The sequence below is a fragment of the Staurois parvus genome, unplaced genomic scaffold (assembly GCF_062004578.1).
Source record: "Staurois parvus isolate SC_StPar_1 unplaced genomic scaffold, SC_StPar_1.0 ptg000704l, whole genome shotgun sequence".
Classification (NCBI taxonomy): domain Eukaryota; kingdom Metazoa; phylum Chordata; class Amphibia; order Anura; family Ranidae; genus Staurois; species Staurois parvus.
Genome location: NW_028318500.1, coordinates 2,363,790 through 2,388,592, shown reverse-complemented (window position 1 = coordinate 2,388,592; position 24,803 = coordinate 2,363,790). Strand labels below are relative to the sequence as shown.

At 40.9% G+C, this 24,803-nt stretch overlaps 1 protein-coding gene across 2 annotated transcripts; it reads right to left on the bottom strand.

The window, feature by feature from the left end:
* Nucleotides 1-3,479: 3,479 nt before the first annotated feature.
* On the bottom strand, nucleotides 3,480-23,608 carry CUNH22orf15 (chromosome unknown C22orf15 homolog). Of its 2 annotated transcripts, none has more exons than XM_089653192.1 (5): nucleotides 23,413-23,608; nucleotides 18,069-18,155; nucleotides 14,760-14,882; nucleotides 12,028-12,099; nucleotides 3,480-4,992 (listed from the first exon to the last, which is right to left on the bottom strand). In XM_089653192.1, the coding sequence occupies exons 1-5, from the start codon at nucleotides 23,435-23,437 to the stop codon at nucleotides 4,925-4,927; spliced, it is 375 nt and encodes a 124-aa protein (XP_089509318.1). In that variant the 5' UTR covers nucleotides 23,438-23,608; the 3' UTR covers nucleotides 3,480-4,924. The 2 variants fall into 2 exon arrangements, with proteins under 2 accessions (XP_089509318.1, XP_089509317.1); XM_089653191.1 differs by having other exon boundaries at nucleotides 3,480-4,957; nucleotides 23,413-23,606.
* Between the last annotated feature and the right edge of the window lie 1,195 nt (nucleotides 23,609-24,803).

Sequence of the window (24,803 nt, the reverse complement as noted above, 5' to 3'; positions counted from 1 at the left end):
TTGTTGTATGTGATTCCATTGTACAACTCTTACCGTTAGTGTGGCTTCAAAATCCGTCACAAAATTACTTAATAAGATTGAAATAATATATGAATAACATGTATTTTCTGTACTGGCTAAAAATGTTCTTGGCCTGAAAAATGAAAACAAATGCAGTCGAAGGACTAATAAGCTGCAATATATTACATCTTTGTTTTGTTGGTTTAGATAAGCTTTAACAGAGAGACAGAGTAACTGCACTACACTACCAGTTAAAGCTGAATTAAAGGGATCTAAACTTACCTTCCCTTTCCTCCCTGGTGCTGGCATCTTCTGGGTGCTGGTCTTCGGCCGTTTTCATTGGCTGCTGCTGGATGACGTCACTCCTGTGCATGTATCATCCTGACCCTTAGGGACCGAGCACGCGCAGCTCAGTTTACATGCTAGAGAATGCTGAGTAGGCAGGAAGGAGTATTTAATTGCAGAAGAAACATTGAATGTCTCTTCTGCTATAAAGAGTCTGCCTGCTTGCAGTTTGTGACAGATTAACTTTAGTTCTGCTTTTATCTAAAAATCTAAATATTTATTGCCATAACAAAATATACAGTCAGGTCCATAAATATTGGAACATCAACACAATTCTAACATTTTTGGCTCTATACACCACCACAATGGATTTGAAATGAAACGAACAAGATGTGCTTTAACTGCAGACTGTCCGCTTTAATTTGAGGGTATTTACATCCAAATCAGGTGAACGGTGTAGGAATTACAACAGTTTGCATATGTGCCTCCCACTTGTTAAGGGACCAAAAGTAATGGGACAGAATAATAATCCTAAATCAAACTTTCACTTTTTAATACTTGGTTGCAAATCCTTTGCAGTCAATTACAGCCTGAAGTCTGGAACGCATAGACATCACCAGACGCTGGGTTTCATCCCTGGTGATGCTCTGCCAGGCCTCTACTGCAACTGTCTTCAGTTCCTGCTTGTTCTTGGGGCATTTTCCCTTCAGTTTTGTCTTCAGCAAGTGAAATGCATGCTCAATCGGATTTAGGTCAGATGATTGACTTGGCCATTGCATAACATTCCACTTCTTTCCCTTAAAAAACTCTTTGGTTGCTTTTGCAGTATGCTTTGGGTCATTGTCCATCTGCAACCAAGTATTAAAAAGTGAAAGTTTGATTTATGATTATTATTCTGTCCCATTACTTTTGGTCCCTTAACAAGTGGGAGGCACATATGCAAACTGTTGTAATTCCTACACCGTTCACCTGATTTGGATGTAAATACCCTCAAATTAAAGCGGACAGTCTGCAGTTAAAGCACATCTTGTTCGTTTAATTTCAAATCCATTGTGGTGGTGTATAGAACCAAAAATGTTAGAATTGTGTCGATGTCCCAATATTCATGGACCTGACTGTAGTTACATAGTTCGTCTGGCTGAAAAAAAGTCCATCCAGTTCAACCATAAAAAAAGTTATAATCCTATACCCACAGTTGATTCAGCAAAGCATGATACAATTTGCTCCAGCAGGGGGAAAAATTCCTTCCTGATCCCCGAGAGGCAATCTGATATTCCCTGGATCAACTTTACCTATACATGTTAGTATCCAGTTATATTCTGTGTATCTAGGAAATAATCCAGGCCTTTTTGAAAGCAATCCACTGAGCTGGCCAGAACCAACTCTTGAGGGAGTCTATTCCACATTTTCACAGCTCTCACTGTGAAGAAACCTTTCCATGTTTGGAGATTAAATCTTTTTAAAATATAAAAGAGCAAGTTTGTAAAGTTTAAAAAAAACACAATGCAGTTAAAGCAGAATTAAACTCTGCTGATACTTTCCTCCAATATGATGTCTGCAAGATCTCTCACCATCTGCAGCATTTTCTTCAGCTTCTTCATCCACCTTGATTGGCTGGCCTGGGATGATGTAACGTCCGGTTATAAATTCATTTATCCTAACACTTAGGCACTGTGCAAAAAATGTAAACTGACCAGCCCAGTGCATTCTAAAGAAGATTGCAAACAGGCAGGTAGGTTTGTTTTTTTGCAGAAGGGACATAGCAATGTCTCTTCTGCAATAAAGCATCTTTCTGTTCATGTTTATTTATTGTACCTTTTTAGTCTGGCTTCAAAAGTAACTGAAAATGTGCTCACAGGAACCACCCTGTTCTTTCACTATTAGGAAGTTGCCTGTCTACCCCGCATGATAATTTAGTAGCATGGTGTCTGCCCGTACATACACTGGGGGGGGGGGGGGCGCAATGGTTTCCCTTAATTTGCAAGGATTTCTTCTTGCTTCCTGCTTTGGCTATGGGACAGGAAGTGAAGGGAAATCTCTGCAATGACAGACACAGATGGCGAAAAAATATGACAGAGATTTTAATCCTTTAGTCTAGGTTTACACCTATTTATTTCTGTTACGTTTTACAGAAACGCACAGCAGTCCATTTAACATGATTTCCTATGGGACAGGTTCACATCTCCGCATTTTCACCCGCTGCGTTTTTTGGAAAGGGTCCGGGACTTTTTTTAAATGCAAAAAATTGCAGTTTTGGTTCTATAGACTTCAATGGAGACGCTGCAGAAAAGCATGTAGTGCATTTTTGACGCGATTTTGATACATTTTGCGTTTTAATCTGCCTAGCAACAAGTTGGAAAACAAAATGCACCGTGGCAAAAAAAGCAAAAAGCACTGCAGAAATGGATCAGACGCAAACTGCATAGGTGTGAACCTAGCCTTAATCTATCTGAAATGGAAGAAAAAAGTTTTGCCTATAATTCTACTTTAAAAATAGAGAAAATTGTTCTGACAGATTTGGCTGCTGTTGACTTCAATAGGGTTTGGATTCGGCATCCAAACTTTTGTTATGTTTGGCGAAAACCACTTTAAACTGACCTAGGTAAGTTTTCTCATCTCTAGTCGTAAGACTCTACATGTACCAGAGAGGTGTGAGCCAATGTCAGATAAAAGCAAATTGGACGGCAGTGCAGCTCTCACATGGTGACATAGAGTGAGGAGGATAAGATTCTTCTTTGTGCTATGGAAGATCTCACTAGAGGCCTAGATACTAGGAACCAATGTATGTGTGCTAAAAATAGTTACCTAGTTAGTCTGGCTGGAAAAAGAAAAGTTGATCCAGAGGAAGGCAAAAAACCCCAGCAAAGCATGATCCAATTTGCTCCTGCAGGGGAAAAAAATTCCTTCCTGATCCCACGAGTTCAACTTTACCTATAAATGTTAGTATCCAGTTATATTCTGTGTATCCAAGAAAGAATCCAGGCATTTTTTAAGGCAATCCACTGAGCTGGACAGAACCAACTTTTGAGGGAGTCCATTCCACATTTTCACAGCTCTCACTGTGAAGAAACCTTTCCATGTTTGGAGATTAAATGTATTTTTCTCCAGACGTAAAGAGTGCCCCTTGTCCTCTGTGATGACCTCTGGGTGAATAGCTCTACATCAAGTCCACTATATGAACTGGCGTGCTGTGCTGGAGTGTATAACTATAACTTTTATTTAGCATCCAAAGGGTAAAACACGGCCACAGGGGCATTTCAGCCTACGCAGACCCTAATCAGCCTGTACAAGGATTATCAGGAAAAGACACACATGTATGGATCAGACTAATCCTGATTCTGGTGTGCTGCCAGAAAAGCCACAAGAACCAGAATGAATCAGTACTGCCCTGCTTCCTATTAACAGTATATATAATGAACATGACATTACTATACCAACAATAACCAGCATGAAAATGTGTTCCACTATATTAAAATAATATCAAAACTATAGTATCATCAAATGCTATATACATACAAGGAACTAAAACCATCCACAGTAAATATCCTCAAAATATATACATTCACAAATGGAGCTCCAAATAAGGAAAGATTGCAACATAGTAAAGAAATACCATACTATAATACATGAAACAAATCTAGGCAAGTCTTGAATGGAAGCTCAGATCTACCATCTATTGGCAGAAATAAAGATTGCTGTTTAAATCTACAAGAATACAATACACTGTATGGTTGTAGGTAAACTGCTAAAATGCAAATAATATTAGGAATATTACCATTTTAGTCAAATATAAATAAATCAACATCATATCTAAAGATAGGTTTCTGTATTGTGTATATTTTAAGTTTGTCACCTTTAGGGTCCCAAAGCTGGCCTTTCTGCACCGAAGGTCAGATAACTTTATGTACCTTTCAAAATGTTTTGAGACATTATATGGGTGTATAACATCAGGATTAATTGCACTGTGTATGTTAATACTCTGTAAACAAAGTCTCATGGGCCTAATCAATTTTACTTGTCCTAGTCAGTTCTCCTATTGGGATGCTTCTATTGTATGGCGACAACCCTTAGCTTTTTATACGGGGTTGTCCATTGTAGATTTACAGGGAGGGGGGTCACCAAAGACGCCTAGGTCCTTCCACTAATGATGAAGTTAAATAACAAAGGTGAAATTTGTGGATTTAGAGATGTTTAGGTAAATGAATAATAACCATTTCAATTTGTCATTCATATACACCTTTCTTAGTCATAAGATTCGTTTTTTTTGGATCTCATTTTGATGGTGGTGGGAAACTTGAAGATAAAAGGTAGCACTACGTAGGAACAAAAAGTATTGTAAAATGCTGGCAAAAAGACATACAGTAGAGAAGTTTGATCTCATGTGGCTTCCCTAGTAAAAGACATTATAAATGCACGTAAATAAACATATTGACAAAACCATATTCTTAAATTGTATTTGTCTAAGCTGTATAGCTTCCCTAAAGACTGTAGATCTGTGGATAGTCCCCAAAATGTACACCAGCTCTTCAGGCTGGCCGGCTCTTCTGCTGTGAAGCAGCTCTTGGTTTTGTAGGAGAAGCAAAAGGAGTTTCTTTGGAGACTCGAGATTTTTTGCCGATAGGATTGCGCAATTTGTCCTTTATATGAGGATTAGACAGCTTTTGTAGGCGTTCTGGCAAAGAAAGACACACACGGTAATCTTCATTTCTGGAATTACATACATTCACTATCAAAATCCAAGACGTTAGAAGCCACCGATACTCCACAAAATACTGTACTGTTCAATAGTGGGTGAGGGCACAAAAAGAACCAGCATGCCTTCAAATGATTTCAATGCAGGGTGGACAAAAAACTATTGTCTGGGTAAGCAAATCAGCTAATTCCATTTATGGTCCTCTCAGCTTTAACAATAGAATAAAACAGTTTAAACTGAAATATCTAGACAGCTTTGCTAATATATGCAATCAAAGAGTATGAGTAGTAGAATAATAATAGTATACAGTATAGGATACTATACATTATAATATATTATCATTACTATTATATTTTATGTACAGGGTGTCTCTAAAGTCTAGACACATAGGCAAAATGCATATTTTCAATACATTTTTCAACAACATTTTAATTAATTGGAACATTAATCAATAACATCTTCAATGTAAATGAAGGTAATTGCAAGCGCAATAAACGTATAAGCAGCCAGCATATAAAAGGTAAACCTCTGCACCTCTATAAGACAGTATATAATTATAAATATGCAGCGCTGAGTAATAACATATAGTACACAATAATAATAAATATAAAGTGAGCGCTACTGTTGCGCATGTATGGTGATGTGATAGGTACATCTTAAGGTGACACTTCAATATGACAAGAACAGGACCTGATGAAGTCACGAGGTCACGTGACGCAACGCGTCGACGGCACTTACGTGTGACGCACTTCCGGCATGGCGCCATTTTTGTACACCTATCAGCGCTTTTTCTTCATGTAGTACACCTTGCATATTGGATTCTACCTTGATACAAGCTGTATACTGTGCTGTTTGGATTCTACCTTGATATATGCTGGACTCTACTTCATGCAAGCTACATTTATGTGAGTGCACTTCTGGCTTATTTCCTTTATATGCCATTAAACAGTAATACACTATGGAGATTATGTTCTCTTTCTGTTCTATGGGCATATGATTTATGACACCTATGAGAGTGCTAAGCCACCTGCAGACCGGTCCAGTGGAATGGTGATTAGTGATTACCTGTTGGCACCATCTGATTAATAGAGTGGTTACTCTGAGGATCTAGAGAAGTTTTTTTGCTTTGTGGCCCTGCAGGGTCATGAAGTAGAGGTGAGAGGCTATTGCAGCCATTCCTTTGGGGATCACATTGAGGGTGTTTTGACATCCACACCATGCATGAACAGGAAGATCACTACACCAATTTATGGACTTTTAAATCACTAAATATGTGATGTGTGTTTCACATAATGTGTTCTTTTGATCCCTCAGCAGGGATTCACATCAGTGTTTGCTATTATTGTGTCCCATCAGGGTACCTGGGGGTCACAACTTATTATATCCCCATGTGGATTGGGGTCACTTTTGCTGTGTGATCACTGATAGGTCTGATTCTTAGACCTTTTTATATTTTATCTGTTTTATACACTTTATCACTCATGATTGTTTATTTTTCTACAATAGCGCTGCATCATTATATGATTTAGACCTTATGGTATAAGATAGGATGTTAGCTGCTTCTTAAATATCTATATATATTCATATTTTTATCTGTTTACATAAGAGCGCAGGAGGATCTTTACTTTTTTAACATTGGGTAAAAGGTCAAGTATTGCAGAAATGTAATGTACTGGGTTTTTCTTTTTACTCTTGCACATACTTACTACTTTATTAGGCTCCATTCACATTTGGACAATTAGGAATCGCAGCAAAACATGCTTGCGGTGTTGGTACAATTTTGGTGCAACTTTGCAGCGATCATCAAACATGCTACAACTTTGCTGTGATCATCGTGTAAGAATTGTGACAAAACAAACATGTAAAAACATGCCTGGATAAGGGCCAAAATTTGGTCTCTGAGCTTCTTTGGAGTGACAAACACGCATAGGGCAGCCCATTTTAGTGAATGGGCTTCCCTATGTGTTACACACAGAGATGTGTGTAATTCCCGCATTTAAAATCAACAGCAGGAACCCAATTTCCACCTAAGAGATATGTGAATACGTTAATATGGGGGCCTTACTCTATATACTATATTTATATTAATACTCTACAGGGTGCCCCTAATGTCTGGACACATAGGAAATATCACTATATGTGTGTGTATATATATATATATACACACACACACACTGCTCAAAGAAATTAAAGGAACTCTTTGAAAACACATCAGATCTCAGTGGGTAAAAAATATCACGCTGGATATCTATACTGATATGGATTGGGTAATGTGTTAGGAACGTAAGGATGCCCCATCATTTGATGGAAATGAAAATTATCAACATACAGAGGACTGAATTCAAAGACACCCTGACAATGAAAGTGAAAAAATGATGCATCAGGCTAGTCCATTTGCTGAAATTTCATTGCAGCAACTCAAAATGGTAGTTAGTAGTTTGTATGGCCCCCACGTGCTTGTATGCATGCCTGACAATTTCGGGGCATGCTCCTAATGAGACGACGGATGGTGTCCTGGGCTACTTCTTCCCAGGTCTGGACCAGGGCATCACTGAGCTCCTGGACAGTCTGAGGTGCAATCTGGACCAAAACATGATATCCCAGAGGTGTTCTATTAGATTTAGGTCAGGCGAGCATGGGGGCCATTCAATGGTATCAATTCCTTCATCCTCCAGGAACTGACTGCATACTCTCAGCACATGAGGCTGGGCATTGTCGTGCACCAGGAGGAACCCAGGACCCACTGCACCAGCGTAGGGTCTGACAATGGGTTTCATCCCGATACATAATGGCAGTCAGGGTGCCATTGTCTAGCCTGTAGAGGTCTGTGCATCCCTCCATGGATATTCCTCTCCAGACCATCACTGATCCACCACCAAAATGGTCATGCTGAATGATGTTACAGGCAGCATAACATTCTCCACGGCTTCCCCAGACCCTTTCACGTCTGTCACATGTGCTCAGGGTGAACCTGCTCTCATCTGTGAAAAGCAAAGGGTGGACCTGCCAATTCTGGTGTTCAATGGTAAATGGCAATTGAGCTCTATGGTGCCGGACAATGAGAACAGAGCCCACTAGAGGGCCCTCAGGCCACCCTCATGAAGTCTGTTTCTGATTGTTTGGTCAGACATTTTACAGCAGTGGCCTGCTGGAGGTCATTTTGTAGGGTTCTGGCAGTGCTCATCCTGTTCCTCCTTGTACAAAGGAGCAGATACCAGTCCTGCTGATGGCTTAAGGACCTTCTACGGCCCTGTCCAGCTCACCTAGAGTAACTGCCTGTCTCCTGGAATCTCCTCCATGCTCTTGAGACTGTGCTGGGAGACACAGCAAACCTTCTGGAAATGGCACGTATTGATGTGCAATCCTGGAGGAGCTGGACTGCCTGTTCCACCTCTGTAGGGTCCAGGTATCGCCTCATGCTACCAGTAGTGACACTGACCCTAGCCAAATAAAAAACTAGTGAAAAACAGTCAGATAAGATGAGTAGGAAAAAAAATGGCAGTGGCCTCCACCTGTAAAACCATTCCTGTTTTGTGGGTCGACTCATTGTTGCTCAACTAGTGCACCATCATTGGTGCCAGTGGGATGAATAGTGCCCCATCATTGGTGCCAGTGCGAAGAATAGTGCCCCATCATTGGTGTCAGTGGGAGGAATAGTGCCCCATCATTGGTGTCAGTGGGACGAATAGTACCCCATCATTGGTATCAGAGGAAGGAATAGTGCCCCATCATTGGTATCAAAAAAGGAATACTGCCCATGGTATTATTTGGAGGACTAGTGCCCCAACCTTGGAATTAGTTGGAGGAATAGTACCTAATGGTTTATATCAGTGGGAGGTATTGTGCCCCATCATTGGTGTCAGTGGAAGGAAAAATGCCCCATAGTTGGTGCCAATGGAAGAAATGGTGCCTCCTTGTTGGTGACAGTGGGAGGAATAGTACACCGAGGGCCGAATAGAGGCAGGCAAAGGGCCGCAGTTTGGAGACCGCTGTGCTAAACCATACAATAGTTTGTTGCCTGTCCTATTTGAACTTCCCCATATGTGAATGACTGTTAGAGGTAAGAAAACAGCCCTTTCTGTAAGAAAAAAAAAAGCTATTATTATTTCCAAAAATTACATTGGGGTTACACTGTATTTAGCTTAAATTCAAACAGTGTATAGTGAAGTTACCTTTAAAACAAGAGCAGTATTTAAGCTGTGGTATCCCAAAGTACAACACACCATTATTCCCAGATCTTTATGCAGGATATACAGGTCCTGACTCTATTAAGAGTTATCTAAATTCCATTCTAGTGCACTACCACTGCTTGTGCTTTTCTGTACAAATACATTTAAACAAGGAAAATCTGACTGTTTCCTGACCGTGATGTATAAGGTATGTGTAGCATATTACTGCAAAGGTGTGGGATCCATCCAAAATTAGATTTTATGGCAGCAGTCCCAAAATCTATTGCAGGCATCAGTATGCGATGATGGCACTCTCATCCTCACCATGCACAGATATTTTCTAGGCCACAAGACAACAATCTAAGTGCCAGCAGACTGAGCGTGGTCATCACTGGGGGTCAGCTAATCACGCAGTTTAATCCTTACACACACAACAATATCTGCCACTACATGATTTATGGGAAAAAAATCGTACCATTCTCAGTTTCTGCTGTAACTATTTTGAATTTCAAGAAATACCTATGATACACAGTTTGGGATGATTTACTAAAACTAGAAAGTGCAAAATCTGGTGCAGCTGTGCATGGTAGCCAACCAGCTTCTAACTTCAGCGTGTTCAATTAACCTCTTCCCTACCACCCTATAGCAGAACTACTGCTACAGGACGGCAGTGCTGCACAAAATCACATACAGTATATATAAGTGATTTTGCATTTCTGGGTAGGGGGCACGCGCGCCGCCATTGGCGGTTATAATGGTCAGTCAACGGGTCCCGGCTGGAGATTCCCCGCTGGCACCCGGTGATCACTGAGGAACATTGACAGGGGAGAGACCTGTGTATAAACAACACAGGTCTCTCTCCTGCCAGCAGTATCATGTTAACTCCTTCCTGCCCAGTGTAATTTTTTTTAGCACTGATCACTGTATTAGTGTCATTGGGAAGTCAGTGGCAGTCAGTTCCCCCCAGTGTCAGAATGCCTGCCGCAGGTTCACAGTCCCGCTATAAGTCGCTGTTCGCCGCTATTACTAGTATTAAAAAAAAAATTTGTAGATGCTATAACTTTCACCTAAACCAATTATTTTACATGTATTGGGATTTTTTTTTAACAAAGATGTAGCAAAATACATTTTGGCCTAAATTTAGGGCGAAATTTGATTTTTTAAATTTGTTTACTGGATGTTTTATAGCAAAAAGTCAAAAATATTGGTTTTTTTTTTCAAACTTGTTGGTCTTTTTTTGTTTATAGCAAAATAAATAGAAACGCAGAGGTAATCAAAGAAAGCTCTATTTGTGGGGAAAAAAAGGACATAAATTTCATTTGGGTGCAGCATTGCTTGACTGCGCAATTGTCAGTTACAGTAATGCAGCGGTATATTGCAAAAAATGGCCTGGTCAGAAGGGAGGGGGGGTGGGTAAATCCTCTGGAAGGCAAGTGGGTAAGCTTTGACAAAATTAAAAAAAAAAAAATCATGGAAGCTGATGTTTCGAGCGAACGCCTTTGAAAACGAGCGTTCGCTCGAAACATGTTAGGGGATCCACCCAATTGACGCCTACACCACCAGGGAACCACTAACCACCAGGGGAATCTTTACACCAGACCTGGGTGGCTGAGAATCTGGTTATATATTGTTCTATTGATGAGACCACTAGCCACCAGGGACTTTTAAAACAGACCTGGATGTATGTCCTTTATGCTGATGGAACCACTAGCCACCAGGGAACCTATGTGTGAGACCTGGATTTATCGGTTTATGCTGATGTGAGTTCCTTCCTTTTATTTTGCTTATTTTTACTCTGAATAAACGTATTTCACCATTGATACCTTCTTGCCTCCTGGCTCGTTTTTAATGAGCTTTGCAAGGTGGTGATCTGGAATAAGGATTCATTGGATGCCTGGACAGCATTGGACCTACTGGTGAGTCTGAAAGGACCCCTGAATACCCGCTTTGGTAACCGGATACTACTCATGCTGCTGACTGGACCCTGATGTCCTGATGTGACCACATGCTGCTCATGCTGCTGACCAGACCATGATGTCCTGTTGCTGAGGATTTACATACAATGTCTATATTGTATGTATTTGTGGTAAGCGCATAACCGCACTATTTTTCCATTCTATCGAGCTGGATTTGGAACAATATAGAATTACATCCATTTGTCTTCTCGATATATCATATGAACAATCCATGTCCGATATTATTGTCACTGTATATGGTGACACCTTCTTGGTTTGATATTTACTTCTAGCGCTGCATACCCCATGTTTGATATATTTTACGTTTAAGGTACTGAGGATTACCCTGTATGTTAGCTGCTTATCCTGCTAGTTTGCGCTCACTTACCTTATTCTTTATATATATATGTTGCTAATCAACCTTCCCACCCCCAAAGTACACTGCCCCCCTCCATCCCATTTAGCTAAAAAGAAATGGGGGCGGGAAACAGAACACCTTGTATTCTAATAAATTCTTTGCATGCCTTTAATGGGTATTTTTGTAAAACGGGATTCCGAATTTTATAGAAATAAATCAAACCCCTTTAATGTATATGGTGTGGGGACAATAGATGATGCTAAGCCCAACAATGGTTGTGATTGCTGTGACTTTGTTCCTTTACTGGATATTTTTGTTAAATATAAGACATCATTATTGTTTGCTGATTTAAACTCCAGTGACTACAGCTACACATGACTATTTTCACAGGACTCTGTATTGTGTATAGTATATGCACTTTCATCACAAATATGTTATGACATATATACACATATATACAGTATGGTCTATAACTTACTGTTCTCTCCATCCTTCCGTATGTTATAACAATTTGAAATGCATACCAAAAGTTTTCGATAAATGATTGTCTATTTGATTTGTTCTCACCTGCTAACTCTGGATGACGTTTCGAAAGGTTCTCCAACATGGATTCATAGCGGGCTTGCTCTGCTCCTTCTCCTACAATTCACAGAATTAATTGCAGACAGCAACAGAAAACCTGTTACTACAGACATGGGCACAAAATATGATCTGCACTTATAAAAGGCACCATAGGGTATCTGCTACCAAGTTAGTCTTTGTCACTTCATGCCCATGATACACACAAACAAACACAAATCAGATTAGGCTAGCAGTCTTGGTACTTGTCTGTTGATTCACCGGATTTATTTATATATATATATATATATATATATATATATATATATAAATATATATATAAAGAAATATATATATATTTTTGATATATTGAAATAAAACATATAAAAAAAAATATATTTAGTTTTATATATTTGTATATATATATATATATATATATATATATATATATATATATATATATAAAGAAATAAATCCGGTGAATTAACAGACAAGTACCGCAGTCTTTTCCAGGTTGTGAGCTATAGGCACATTCATCCAACATTCCACATATAAAGCTGGTCATACACTGAAGTTTGACCTGATGACCTGGATGAAAGTTGCTTTTCAGGTGCTCCTGTCAGCCCACTCCTGCCCTACATCCATCAACTGAAAAATCTAAGGAGCTGGGTGGAACATTGTCAGCTGAATAGCGACTGCATCCAATTAGATGCAGCTTGTATTTGGGTTCTTTGGCAGCCGGCAGCAGCCCATCCTACATAGCATGAATGGAGGAATCTGTTAGATATTTTGGCCTGAAGGATGCCAGCTTAAAGTGATACTAAAGCTTTGTGTTTTTTTTATAAAATAACAATTATGTCGTACTTACCTGCTCTGTGCAGCTGCTCTAATCCTCTTCTTTTTGGGTCCCCCCGCAGGCACTCTGACTCCTCCCCTTGAGCAGTGCCCCCATGGCAAGCTGCTTGCCCTGGAAGGGGGGGGGGGGGTGCTACATCCATAAAACACATAGAGCTGTGGCCCAGCCTTGCCCTTCTGCTCTCTCCTTCTGGCTCACTGGCTGTGATTGAGAACAGCGGGAGCCAATGGGCTTCCGCTGCTGTCTCAGCCTATGAGGAGGGAGAGTCCCCATACAGCCGAGGTTATTGTGAACATCGCTGGATCAGAGGGGGCTCAGGTAAGGATTGGGGGGTGGCTGGGAGGGTGCTGCACACAGAAGGTTTTTTACCTTCATGCATAGAATGCATGGAGGTAATAAAAACCTTGAGCCTTTACAACCACTTTAATGCTCTGAGCCAGCACAATTCATTTTAAAGTGATTATAAAGGCAAACATTTTTTTCCTTAAAGTGTTACTAAACCCAGGACCCTGCATTCACTATATCTGGTCTCCCACAGTACACACAACATGGAAATGAAATTATTTTGCTAAATATAAACTGCTAAATATCTTTTCTCATCAGCAGTTAGAGCAGTTTTGTGACTTCAGCAGAGCACTGGTTACAGCTTTTAGGAGGTGTTTTCTTTCTGCTCTAGGAGGATGCAGAACGCCTGACCTCTGTCTGGACAGTGCTGATTGGCCCTGTGCTGATCACATGCACTCTCCCAAGAAGAAAAAAACCTCTCCAGCAATACACACCAATCTGAGCATGTGCATGTGACCACAGGTTCAGTCTGTATCAGGTGGTCATTTCAACAAGAGGAGGGGCAGAGAAGAAAGGATCAAACGCCCTTTTTACACAATGAAGAGTATTAACCCCTTAGGTTCCACAGTGAGTATAACAAGCATTCTTTGCTGCATATACAGACTGATTTTACTGTTGTGGGTTTAGTAACACTTTAAATGATAGATAAGTTATACTACCCACCCAGTGCAATGGTATTGCCCCCTTATCCCCTCTTCTGAGGTCCCCCACCAGTCTGCTCCTCCTCTTTTGCGAGTGCCCCCATAGCAAGCCAGCTGCTATGGGGGCACTCATCTGGGCATGCTCCCGAGCCAGGCTGTGTGCTGTGTGTCCACAGACCTACAGAGCACTGCTCAGCCCCTCCGTCAGCTCACTAATGACAGGATTTCATGGACAGCAGGAGCCAGTGGGGGTCTTGGGGTTATACAACTACTGAGACATTTTTTACCTTAATGCAGGGAATGCTTTAAGATTTAAAAAAGTCTTATCTACAGAACCACTTTAAGGCTCAGCTATGTTCATCAGAAGAGTTTTAGGTATGCCTATGCTTATGCAAATACTGATCTAAGAAAATAGGTATTTGCATAGACACTTTGTAGGGAGTGCAGTGAAGGGATGGAGACTAAAACTAATACTAAGGACAAATATTATATGGTATCTGTTATTATTCAAAAAGGAGAGTTGTTTAGAGAAATTTTTTGGGACTCCATAATTGTCATAGAGTAGCAATAGGTGTCTTAATCTAGATATATTATAATTATTTGTTTACTAAAACTATTTGATAAAGAATATTGCTGATGTAAACTAATGAGCTTATTATCATATTAGGAAGAGGCAAAGAGCTGTTATTTCATACCTAACACCTGACCTTTTCAAAAAAGTAAGCAATTCTCTGCATCAGGGTTATGTTTTGTGTTTTTGTTTTTTTACAGGTAATTCCTATTTATTTATTTTTTTCCACAGCATTAAGGAAGTTAATACACACATCTCAAAAAGAAATAGACAACATGTGAAACAGTAAACTTCATGATTTAAAAAAGTCATATTTGTGTGTACTTACGGATTATTTTGACCAATATATAGCACTGCCTTTCCTTTAGATGATTAGTAGCAACTTCTTGGGAGCCCTCCAGATCACTGAGATTTATTAATGTTCCTGATTCATCCAGGAGATCTATAGAAACTATAAGGTAAAAGTGGTAAGACAAAGAGGGAATTAGGTAGGGATTTAGGCGGTCTATAAATGGATTAATAAAAGAAAGCAATGTTCCAAGTTCCTTGTGCACTGTAATTCCAGTGTCTTATTTGTCTGCTTTCCACCATTGCTTGTAGTCAGCATTGTGTCTGGTTGCCCTGCATTCTGCTTCGTTCAGCCATTGGTAGTAAAGAAAAATACTTGTATTTAGGGGAAGTGAAGAAAGGAACACATTCTTTCACCAGTGGCAAAGACTTAGTTCAGCACCCCATTCCCACACCAAAGGAGGTCAATAGCTTTTTATTTTTATTATTTTTTTTTTATTTTTAGGAGCCCTGTTTGGGTGCTTTGGCAAAATATCAGGGGTATAAACAGACCCCTGATTTCTCACTGTTGAGACAGAGAAAAAGACAAATGACGGATTCCCCAGTCCCTTTATCTGCATCCTCAGCTGAACTGGACAGTGAATGAATGGGAAGTACTCTTTCCTGTTCATTTATAAACTAAAGCACAATAAACAAAGTTTACTATCCTATACTTGGGAATGTACACAGTGAGTGACCAGTCCTAAAGGAGGACACTAGTGCTCGGTGGGGAGACAAGGGAGCACTGGTGTTCATTGTAGGAACTAGGGGGGCACTGGTACTCAGTGGGAGGATATGGGGGGGTACTGGTGCTAAGCCTGGGCAGATAGGGGGGAGATGGGGGGGTCTTAGTGCTTAGTGGGGTGGAGTTGGGTGGTCCTGGTGCATAGTGGAGGGAGATGGGGGTCCTGTCGGGTGCTTAGTGGGTGCAGATTGGGGGCACTGCCAGTCAGTGGGGGGCACTGGTGCTCAGTTGAAGGGGGAGCTGGGGGGCACTGGTGCTCAATGGGGGAGATGGGGGCACTACTGCTCAGTGGGAGAATATGGTGGTACTGGTGCTCAGTGGGGGGACAAAAGGGGGCACTGGTGCTCAGTTAGGGGAGATGAGGGGTTCCAGTACTCTGTGGGGGAAGGGGGGTCCTGGTGCTTAACGGTGAAGCGGTCAACTGTTAGTGGTATTATAACAAAGTGGAAGCAACTGGAAACAACAACAACTCAGCCACCAAGTGGTAGGCCATGTAAAATGACAGAGCGGGGTCAGCGCATGCTGAAGGGCACAGTGCGCAGAAGTCACCAACTGTCTGCAGAGTCAATAGCTAAAGACCTCCAAACGTCTTGTGGCCTTCAGATTAGCACAACAACAGTGTGTAGAGAGCTTCATGGAATGGGTTTCCATGGCCGAGCAGCTGTATCCAAGCCTTACATTACCAAGTGGAATGCAAAGCGGCGGATATAGTGGTGTAAAGCACACCGCCACTGGACTCTGGAGCAGTGGAGACGTGTTCTCTGGAGTGACTAATCACGAATCTCTGTCTGGCAAACCAATGGACGTGTCTGGGTTTGGTGGTTGCCAGGAGAACAGTACTTGCCTGACTGCATTGTGCCAAGTGTAAAGTTTGGTGGAGGGGGGGGATTATGGTGTGGGGTTGTTTTTCGGGGGTTGGGCTCGGCCCTTTAGTTCCAATGAAGGGAACTCTTAAGGCATCAGCATACCAAGACATTTTGGACAATTTCATGCTGGGGTGGAGGAACCTGACTGTCCTGACCTAAACCTGATAGAACACCTTTGGGATGAATTAGAGCAGAGACTGCGACCCAGGCCTTCTCGTCCGACATCAGTGCCTGACCTCACAAATGCGCTTCTGGAAGAATGGTAAAACATTCCCATAGACACACTTCTAAACCTTGTGGACAGCCTTCCCAGAAGAACTCAATACTGAACCCTACGGACTAAGCCTGGGATGACATTAAAGTTCATGTGTGTGTAAAGGCTGGCGTTGCAATACTTTTGGCAATATAGTTTAGATATAAAAAAACACGCAACAAATACTTTTTGTTCCCTTTTTTTGTCTTTATGTTACACATTGTCCCCCCCCCCTTCTTGAATCTTTACTATTTGCTTGAAAAATTGATGTGTGTTAAAGCAGGTAAAAGCTTGTTCCTATAGTATGTGTCATTTATAATTATATATGTACATGGGGGCAGTCATATTTGTATTTTTCACACAGGATCTGCTTAATGCTTTGCAGTATTGCACAGTTTTTTATGGCTTTTTGTCTTATATCAACAGTTGCTGGGCAGGGAGGAGGAATTATTATAGTGGCTGATGTACTCTATCCATTGATGGCTCAATTACAAAACCTTGTATTTTAGACAGTATCAAAAATGTACAAGAGCAAAAATGCAGCCTGGTCTGTGCACAATAAAACCATGTAGGGGCAGGGAGACAGGATCTGAGTGCCACTTGCTGGTTGCATTAAAGAACTCTATTCACTATTCTTAGGCATGGCATTTGTTGGTCCTGACCAATATCAGTTAATAAAGAAAATAAGTACAAGATCACTATACATTGTTTTAATTCAGATGTCTAGCTTTTTTGTATTTGCTGTGCTGTCACACTTGTGTGAAAATATACACAATACAGTTATGGTTAATGCTAATATGCTGCCATCTTGTGGATATTTTGGCTATTGCACCTTCCTTTTCTGTCTTCCATCCTGTCCCCTCCCACTAGCTAGTGATGCATTTCCTCTTCTTTGTTTCACTGTCTTCTAGGGAAGAAAATGGCCGCTTGCAATCTGCTCGCATTTGGAAACACATTACCATGTTTTGACCTGCAAATACTGTCTTTTCAATCATCTGTCGCATCTGTTGTCTGCTGTTAACCTACTGCATGCAATAAAGATTTTGTGGATGGGAAAACAGGTGTTTGGTGAGTTCGACTATCTAATTGTCAAGGTCCTACCTTTCCTCAGACCTTGTGCTGCTCCATGTGCTGACATCCATCTTAGGTGTCTGCAAAGCATTGTGGGATCCTTTATGCTTTCAGCCCTCTGCGGCTCCTCCCCCAGGAGGTGGCGGCTTATCACATATAAGTTTGCTGTTTGTGGCTGTCCATTGCATTTGTGTCCTGTCTGTTGCACAACAGCAAGCTCCTGTTTAGCTACTCATTGCTTTCCTGGATACCGACTCGGCTTTGGCTAAGACTCCTCCTGGCTTCTGACCCCGGCTCTGCTCTGGTCTGAGCAAGGGATAAGTCACTAATACCACAGTTGGAGTCAGAATATTTGCCCTTAGGTTGATAACTTACCTTCACTTCCACATTGACATTTCTCCCTCAAGACTTCTGCTAAATTCACCAACTTGCAGTTAGGATTCAATAAAATCTGATGATCAGCTGAAACAGGATAAAATCCATGATTAGATTAGACATGGTATAACTGAAACCACAGATAATGCAAATCTAAACTAGAATGTAATAGAGTATAAATGATATGTAAACGTCTCCTGTCCTACTGTGCCTGGCCCACTGCTTCATTCATTGAATGTAATTTTTTTTTCAATTCTGGAGGCTCAGCGTCACATGAATGCGTTAACTAGGGCAATATACAAGCAAATGCAGACTGTCTAGGACCACCAACTCCCCCAGGCTGACTTCTGATCATCAAGAAATTAAGATATTTGCATAATTGCTTGACACAAGGCTGAGGGCTCTTGACAGGCGTACATAAACACACATACTGAACTGGACAAATTTCAGTCTGCGTGTACTGCTGTCTGATCAACAGAAGCCAGTCTAATGACAATGTACGTAGCCAAAAGCTGCAAGTGCTGATCTGTGTATTGTGATGATGATGGTGGGAGAGGGTTGTCCCTACCTCAGAATATAAAGACACAGTGGGAGAGATAGCCCCGCATCAACCTGCTGGTTGAACAAAAAAAAAACTGTACATATATACCCTAGACAGGGTGCTGTGTTGTTTTTAGGAAGCCATGTAAAGCACTCTGCCAGGCCCTCCTATCAGACGTCATCTGCCTACATTGCATTGAAAAGCACAAAATATGGTATATAATAGAAGTGAACATAAGGTATGTTATGAATGTAATGGAAATGGAAAGGTTTTATTTAACTGCTTCCTGACTGCCCTATAGCAGAAATACTGCTACAGGGTGGCACGGGTGCGCAAACTCACGTATATATACATACATTTTGCATTTCTGGGTAGGGGGCGCGCGCGAGCTGCGTGCACGCCCTACCTGCGGCTGTCAATCACCGGGTCAGTCTTCCTCCCTGTCAGCTCGGGCACACTGCTTGGGATGGCTGTGCACAGCACAGCCATCCCAATCAGTGTGCTTACAGTGAAGCACCCCGCCTCCTAGTAAAACACTCCCTACATATAGGTAACCCTTTGATCACTTCTCATGTTAACCCCTTCCTGCCTAGTGTCATTAGTACAGTGTCAGTGCTTTTTTTTTTAGCACTGATCACTGTAGTGGTGTCACTGGGGATGTCAGTGACATCAAGTTAGTTCCCCCCAGTGTCAGAATGTCTGCCGCAGTCCCGCTAAAAGTCACTGATTGCCGCCATTACTAGTAGAGAAAAAAACTAAAATCCCAGTATCTAAACCGCCATTTGCAAACGCTATAGCTTTCACACAAACCAATTAATTTACACGTATTGGGATTTTTTTTTAGCAAAGACGTGTAGCAGAATATATTTTGGTGTAAATTTATGACGAAATTAGATTTTTTTTATTTTTTTACTGGACATGTTTAATAGCAAAAAGTCCAACATATTGTTTTTTTCTCATAATTGTCAGTCTTTTTCTTTTTATAGCGCAAAAAATAAAAACACACAGGCGATCAAATACCAAAGAAAGAAAGCTCAATTTGTGGGAAAAAAAGGCGTAAATTTTATTTGGGTGCAGCGTTGCATGAACACGCAATTGTCAGTTAAAGTAATGCAGCGCCGTAAAGCAAAAAATGGCCTGGTCAGGAAGGGGGGTAAATCCTCAGGAGGGCAAGTGGTTAAATATGTAATTAGCATGTTGATAAGGGTGGGGAGGGTGACCAAGAAAAGCAAAATATATGCAGATTAAACGTCAGCTTTAATCTCTTCTTTGAAAAGGTTAGTTGCCTAGCTCCCACACTCTTCCAGTGGTTTTAGTACTTTAAAGGCACAGACCTGCAGAGTGCCTCCCAGTGACAAATGATTATCAAATTAACTACTGCTCATGTAAAAAATGCTGATCAATGTGGAGAGATAGATAGATAGATAGATAGATAGATAGATAGATAGATAGATAGATAGATAGATAGATAGATAGATAGATAGATAGATAGATAGATAGCTAGGTAGATAGATATTCTTTGCAATATCCTGAACTCTTCCTTCACTTGCAGTCTAAATGATGCCAAGAGAAAAAGGGAGAAGCATGCTGCATGTCTCAATACTGGTCAGGCAGGCAATCTATTTGCATATTAGCAGATCAGGTCTATGGGTAAGACATGAATAAAGTGTTACTAAACCCACAATAGTAAAATTAGTCTTTTGCAAAAATGCTGTTTGATCCTGACTTCTCTCATCCTCCCCTTCTTCCAGTGTCCCGCTCTTATCTCCTGAACATATCGTGTGGAGTCACACTGCACATGCTCAGTTTGGTGTGTATTGCTAGAGAGGTTTTTTTTTTCTTGGGAGAGTAAATGTGATCAGCACAGGGCCAATCAGGTCAGGGGTTTGCAACTAGTTTACCAGGGTTATGGCTGCAGCCATAATCCCAGTATCTTTTTTTTAAGCCGACGATTGTCTAAGTGGTCCAAGCGTATGTCTATCACATGAAAGCGGTCCCCCCCCCCCCTCCTGCCGCTTGCCGGTGTTTCTAGGGCATACCGCTTTTACCAGCGAGTCCAAGAAATGATTAATTGCTGGCCGGCCATAGAGGTCATCAGAGACCAGATCATCTCTGATCACCTCTATGATCTTGGAGCACCAGGGTGACGTCACGACGTCACTTCTTATAGACCCCAGATCTCTCTATAAAGGGGAGCCGTCATCCATTATTTCTATTACAAGGGATGTTTACATTCCTTGTAATAGGAATAAAAGTGATAAAAAAAAAATAAAAGGACAGCGTAAAAATATAAAAAAAAAATAAAATAAATTAGAAAAAAATAAAAGCAACTCCGTCCCTCTGTGCTTGCATGCAGAAGCAAACGCTTAGGTAAGACACACACGCATATCTAAAAGGTGTTTGCACCACACATGTGAGGTATCACCCTGAACAGTAGAGCGAGAGCAATAATTCTAGTGCTGGACCTCCTCTGTAACGTTAAACAGGTAAACTGTAAACATTTTTAAAGCGTCGCCTATGGAGACTTTTAAGTATCACAGTTTGTCGCCATTCCACGAGAGTGTGAAATTGTAAAGCATGACATGTTAGGTATCTATTTACTCAGCGTAACAACATCTTTCATATTTTACAAAAGAATTGGGTTATATATTGTGTTTTGTTTTTCTCATTCATTAAAGGGTATATTTTTTTTAAATTGCATTTGAAAAATCGCTGTGCAAATACCGTTTGGCATAAAAAACTGCAATGGTCGTCGTTTTATTATCTTAAGGTCTCTGCTAAAAAAAAGAAAAGATATCATGTTTGGGGGGGTTCTAAGTAATTTTCTAGCAAAAAATACAGATTTTTACTTGTAAACAAAAACTGCCAGTAAAGGCTTGGCCCTCAAGTGTGCACAGTATGTTGGGATGGGAAAGAGTCGTATTTCTAGGCACATCACTCTCTGAGTTAGCAATGGGGTGATCAAAGATTCACAGAACTTTCCAGGAGATTGTGCTACTAAATTTGTGTTTATGTGTTTTTTTTTACACAAATAGGCTATTGTTTGTACACTATGGTGGACATTTACTAATAACAGAGCAGACAAAATCTGGAGCAATGGTGCATAACAACCAATCAGCTTCTAGCTTTCATTTTTAAAGCTCAACTGAATAAGGTGAAAGCAGAATTAAATCCAAAACCAAACGTTATATTATGCAGCTTACCGTTCATTAGATGTGGTGGTTACATTACTTTTCTTTTTTTAGGCGTTTTCCCCCCTCTCTTTTCACCTGGTGATCTGGCCAGTAACACACTTCCTGTATTAGTGCCTTAGGGCTCATGTACACTTCAGCTCATAAACTCATGTTCCTATGTGTCCATATACACATCTTCCTTTACAGTCGTTTACAGGCATTTGAGTTTACAGTTGTTTTTTTGAACGCAGAAAACTTGCATTCAGCAGTCGATTTTATCAGCATTTCAAACGCAAAACGCTTGTAAACGTGGTAAATCACGTTTATAAGCGTTTGCGTTTGAAAATTTTTTTAACTCTTCCAGTTCCCGATGCTGTCCAGAGCCTTATTTCATCATGAAAAATGCATGCATAGCAATTTCAAGGTACTCAGATGGACAAAACACTGCACACAGGATGTTCCTACCAAGCTTGTCACACACTGTACTGTCCTATTCACACCTCAGACCTCTCCCACCCTTGGAAACAAAAGATATGTTAATGCCCATTCACACCTCAAATTCCTCATGAAGACCCCCTACCAGGTGACCTTAATGACTCACTCCATCAGACACCTTCCCACCCTTGGAAACAAAAGAAATGTTAATGAGCAACTCACACCTAATTATCTCAACACATACTGCTGGCTCTGCTTCTACTCTCCGTATATCTCTGAAACAGTCTGAAATAGTTAATAATTTACCACTTTTAAGTGCATTCTGGGCATTTGGGAGGTTCTCCGGTGCTTATCTTTAAAAAAAAGCTTCTAAATGCAAATGTGCATAAACGTGTTATGCAATCGTGGCTAAACAGATGTTTTTTAACCTACGGTTTCCAGCAGTCAGTTTCCATTGTTCAGAAGTGTCCCGTGTACATGGGGCCTTAGAGGAGCCACTGAGACACTTTTGGACAGCAGCACTGTAACTCTGGGAGAGGGGAGTGTTAGATACACTAGCGGATTTAGATACACTAATAAACTGAAGCCAAACTCCATTTAACACTTTATAATCCGTTACAGCAACAGTTTTGTTCCTTTCTGGATAATGGTTTTACTTAAACAAATAAAATCTGATCATTGTAAGCACTCCTGTCAGCGGTAAGTGGCTTGTCTCATCCCTCTAACTGCTGCATCTGCCGGGCTTACTGGTTAGATCACCAGATGAAAATAAAGGAATGCACACCTAGAAAACAAAACTAATGCAGCCATTACATCTAAGAATTGGTAAGCAGTTGCTGAGAATTTTGTCTGCTCCAGTTTTCTTAAATTCCTCCTATGACTGCTGATCATGCACTATACAAACCTCCTAAGAAATTCAACAAAACCTCTTTAGACAAATTAGTGTAAAGCTAACACCATGATGGTGATCCAGCACAGAGGAATAATGAAAGGCCATATGTTGGAGGCTAAAACTTTTCTGACAAATCATTCCAAAAAGACTCTTTATTAGTTATTGGCGATAATTGGAGATCATTTATTTCATTAGATGGGACTACGATTTTTCACCATAACTGAACATCTGGTTACATATACCCAGCCTAAATATACTATTAACAGACAATGTCACGTGAAATAATGCTGTCAAGCTACGTACCTCCATACTTCACAGTTATAAACATTTTATGTATGTCTTGATGCTTCTCAACAATCACAGCAGTGGTCTTCAGCTCCTAAATGTAATGAAGTCCTTTGAAAATATGACGCTGTCCTGGTTTTTCACACTGTTACAGAAGGGAGAGGAAACCTCCAGATTGTTGTTGCTGTTGTCTCTAATGGGCTCAGCTCAGCAAAGAGTGCAGTCTTTTGTCTTGGTATCTAAGAGGCAACAAAAGCTTGTGCCAAGAAGCCTCTAATTATCCTCTATGGGATTTTGCAATGACAAAAGTAGACAGAACAGGTTTTACATCTCCACTTTAACAAATCTCAGTTTCTCATTATAAGAACGCAAGTAACTAAAAGCAATAATTTCATATTGTTGGGTGATGCTGTGCAATGCCAGTAGTACTAGTCATAAATGCGGATGTTTGGTGAAATATAATATAAATGTCTGATATGGTTATGTGTGTAGGCAGGGGTGTCCCTAGGGTTGGTGTCACCCGGTGCAGTAACACTTGGTAACACCCCCTCCGACGATCCCCGTAGAATGGATCGGATCAGATCTGCGGATTAAGCATAATGGATCAGAGTCCGATCCATTATGCTCCCCAATCCGCAGATCCGATCCATCCTGCGGGGATCGTCGGCATGCAACCTATACGGGGTGACACCGGACCCACTCCATGAAAAGGTAAGTTGTAAAGAAAGCCAACGATCGTCGGCTTGCTGTACAACTTACCTTTTCGTGGAGCGGGTCCGGTGTCACAACGTGCGGTCGGTGTCACCCGGTGCATGCTGCACCCTCCACACCTGCCTCGGGACGCCACTGTGTGTAGGGCTGGGTGATGGCCATACATAAACTTGTCAGATACAGGGTAAAATGACAGTTTTGTACAGCAGACTGAGGCATTGGAGAAATTGCTTTTACTTAAAATGTAACTAAACCCAGGACCCTGCATTCACTATATCTGGTCTCCCACAGTACACACAGCATGGAAATGCAATTATTTTAGTAAATATAAACTGCTAAATACCTTTTCTCATCAGCAGTTAGAGCAGCCTTGCGACTTCTATCAGTATTATTTATTTATTTAAGGTACTTATATAACACCGTCAATTTATGCAGTGCTTTACATATATATCATACATTCACATCGGTCCCTAACCCTCAAGGGGCGTACAATATAAGGTACAGTATCCAGCAAAGCACTGATTAAAGCTTATAGGAGGAGTTTTCATTCTCCCCTATGAGGCTGCAGGACCCCTGACCCTCTGTCTGGACAGTGCTGATTGGCCTTGTGCTCCCAAGAAAGAAAAAAAAAACTCTAGCAATACACACCAAACTGAGCATGTGCAGCTTGCTCCCAAGGCTCTGTTCTATCAGGAGAT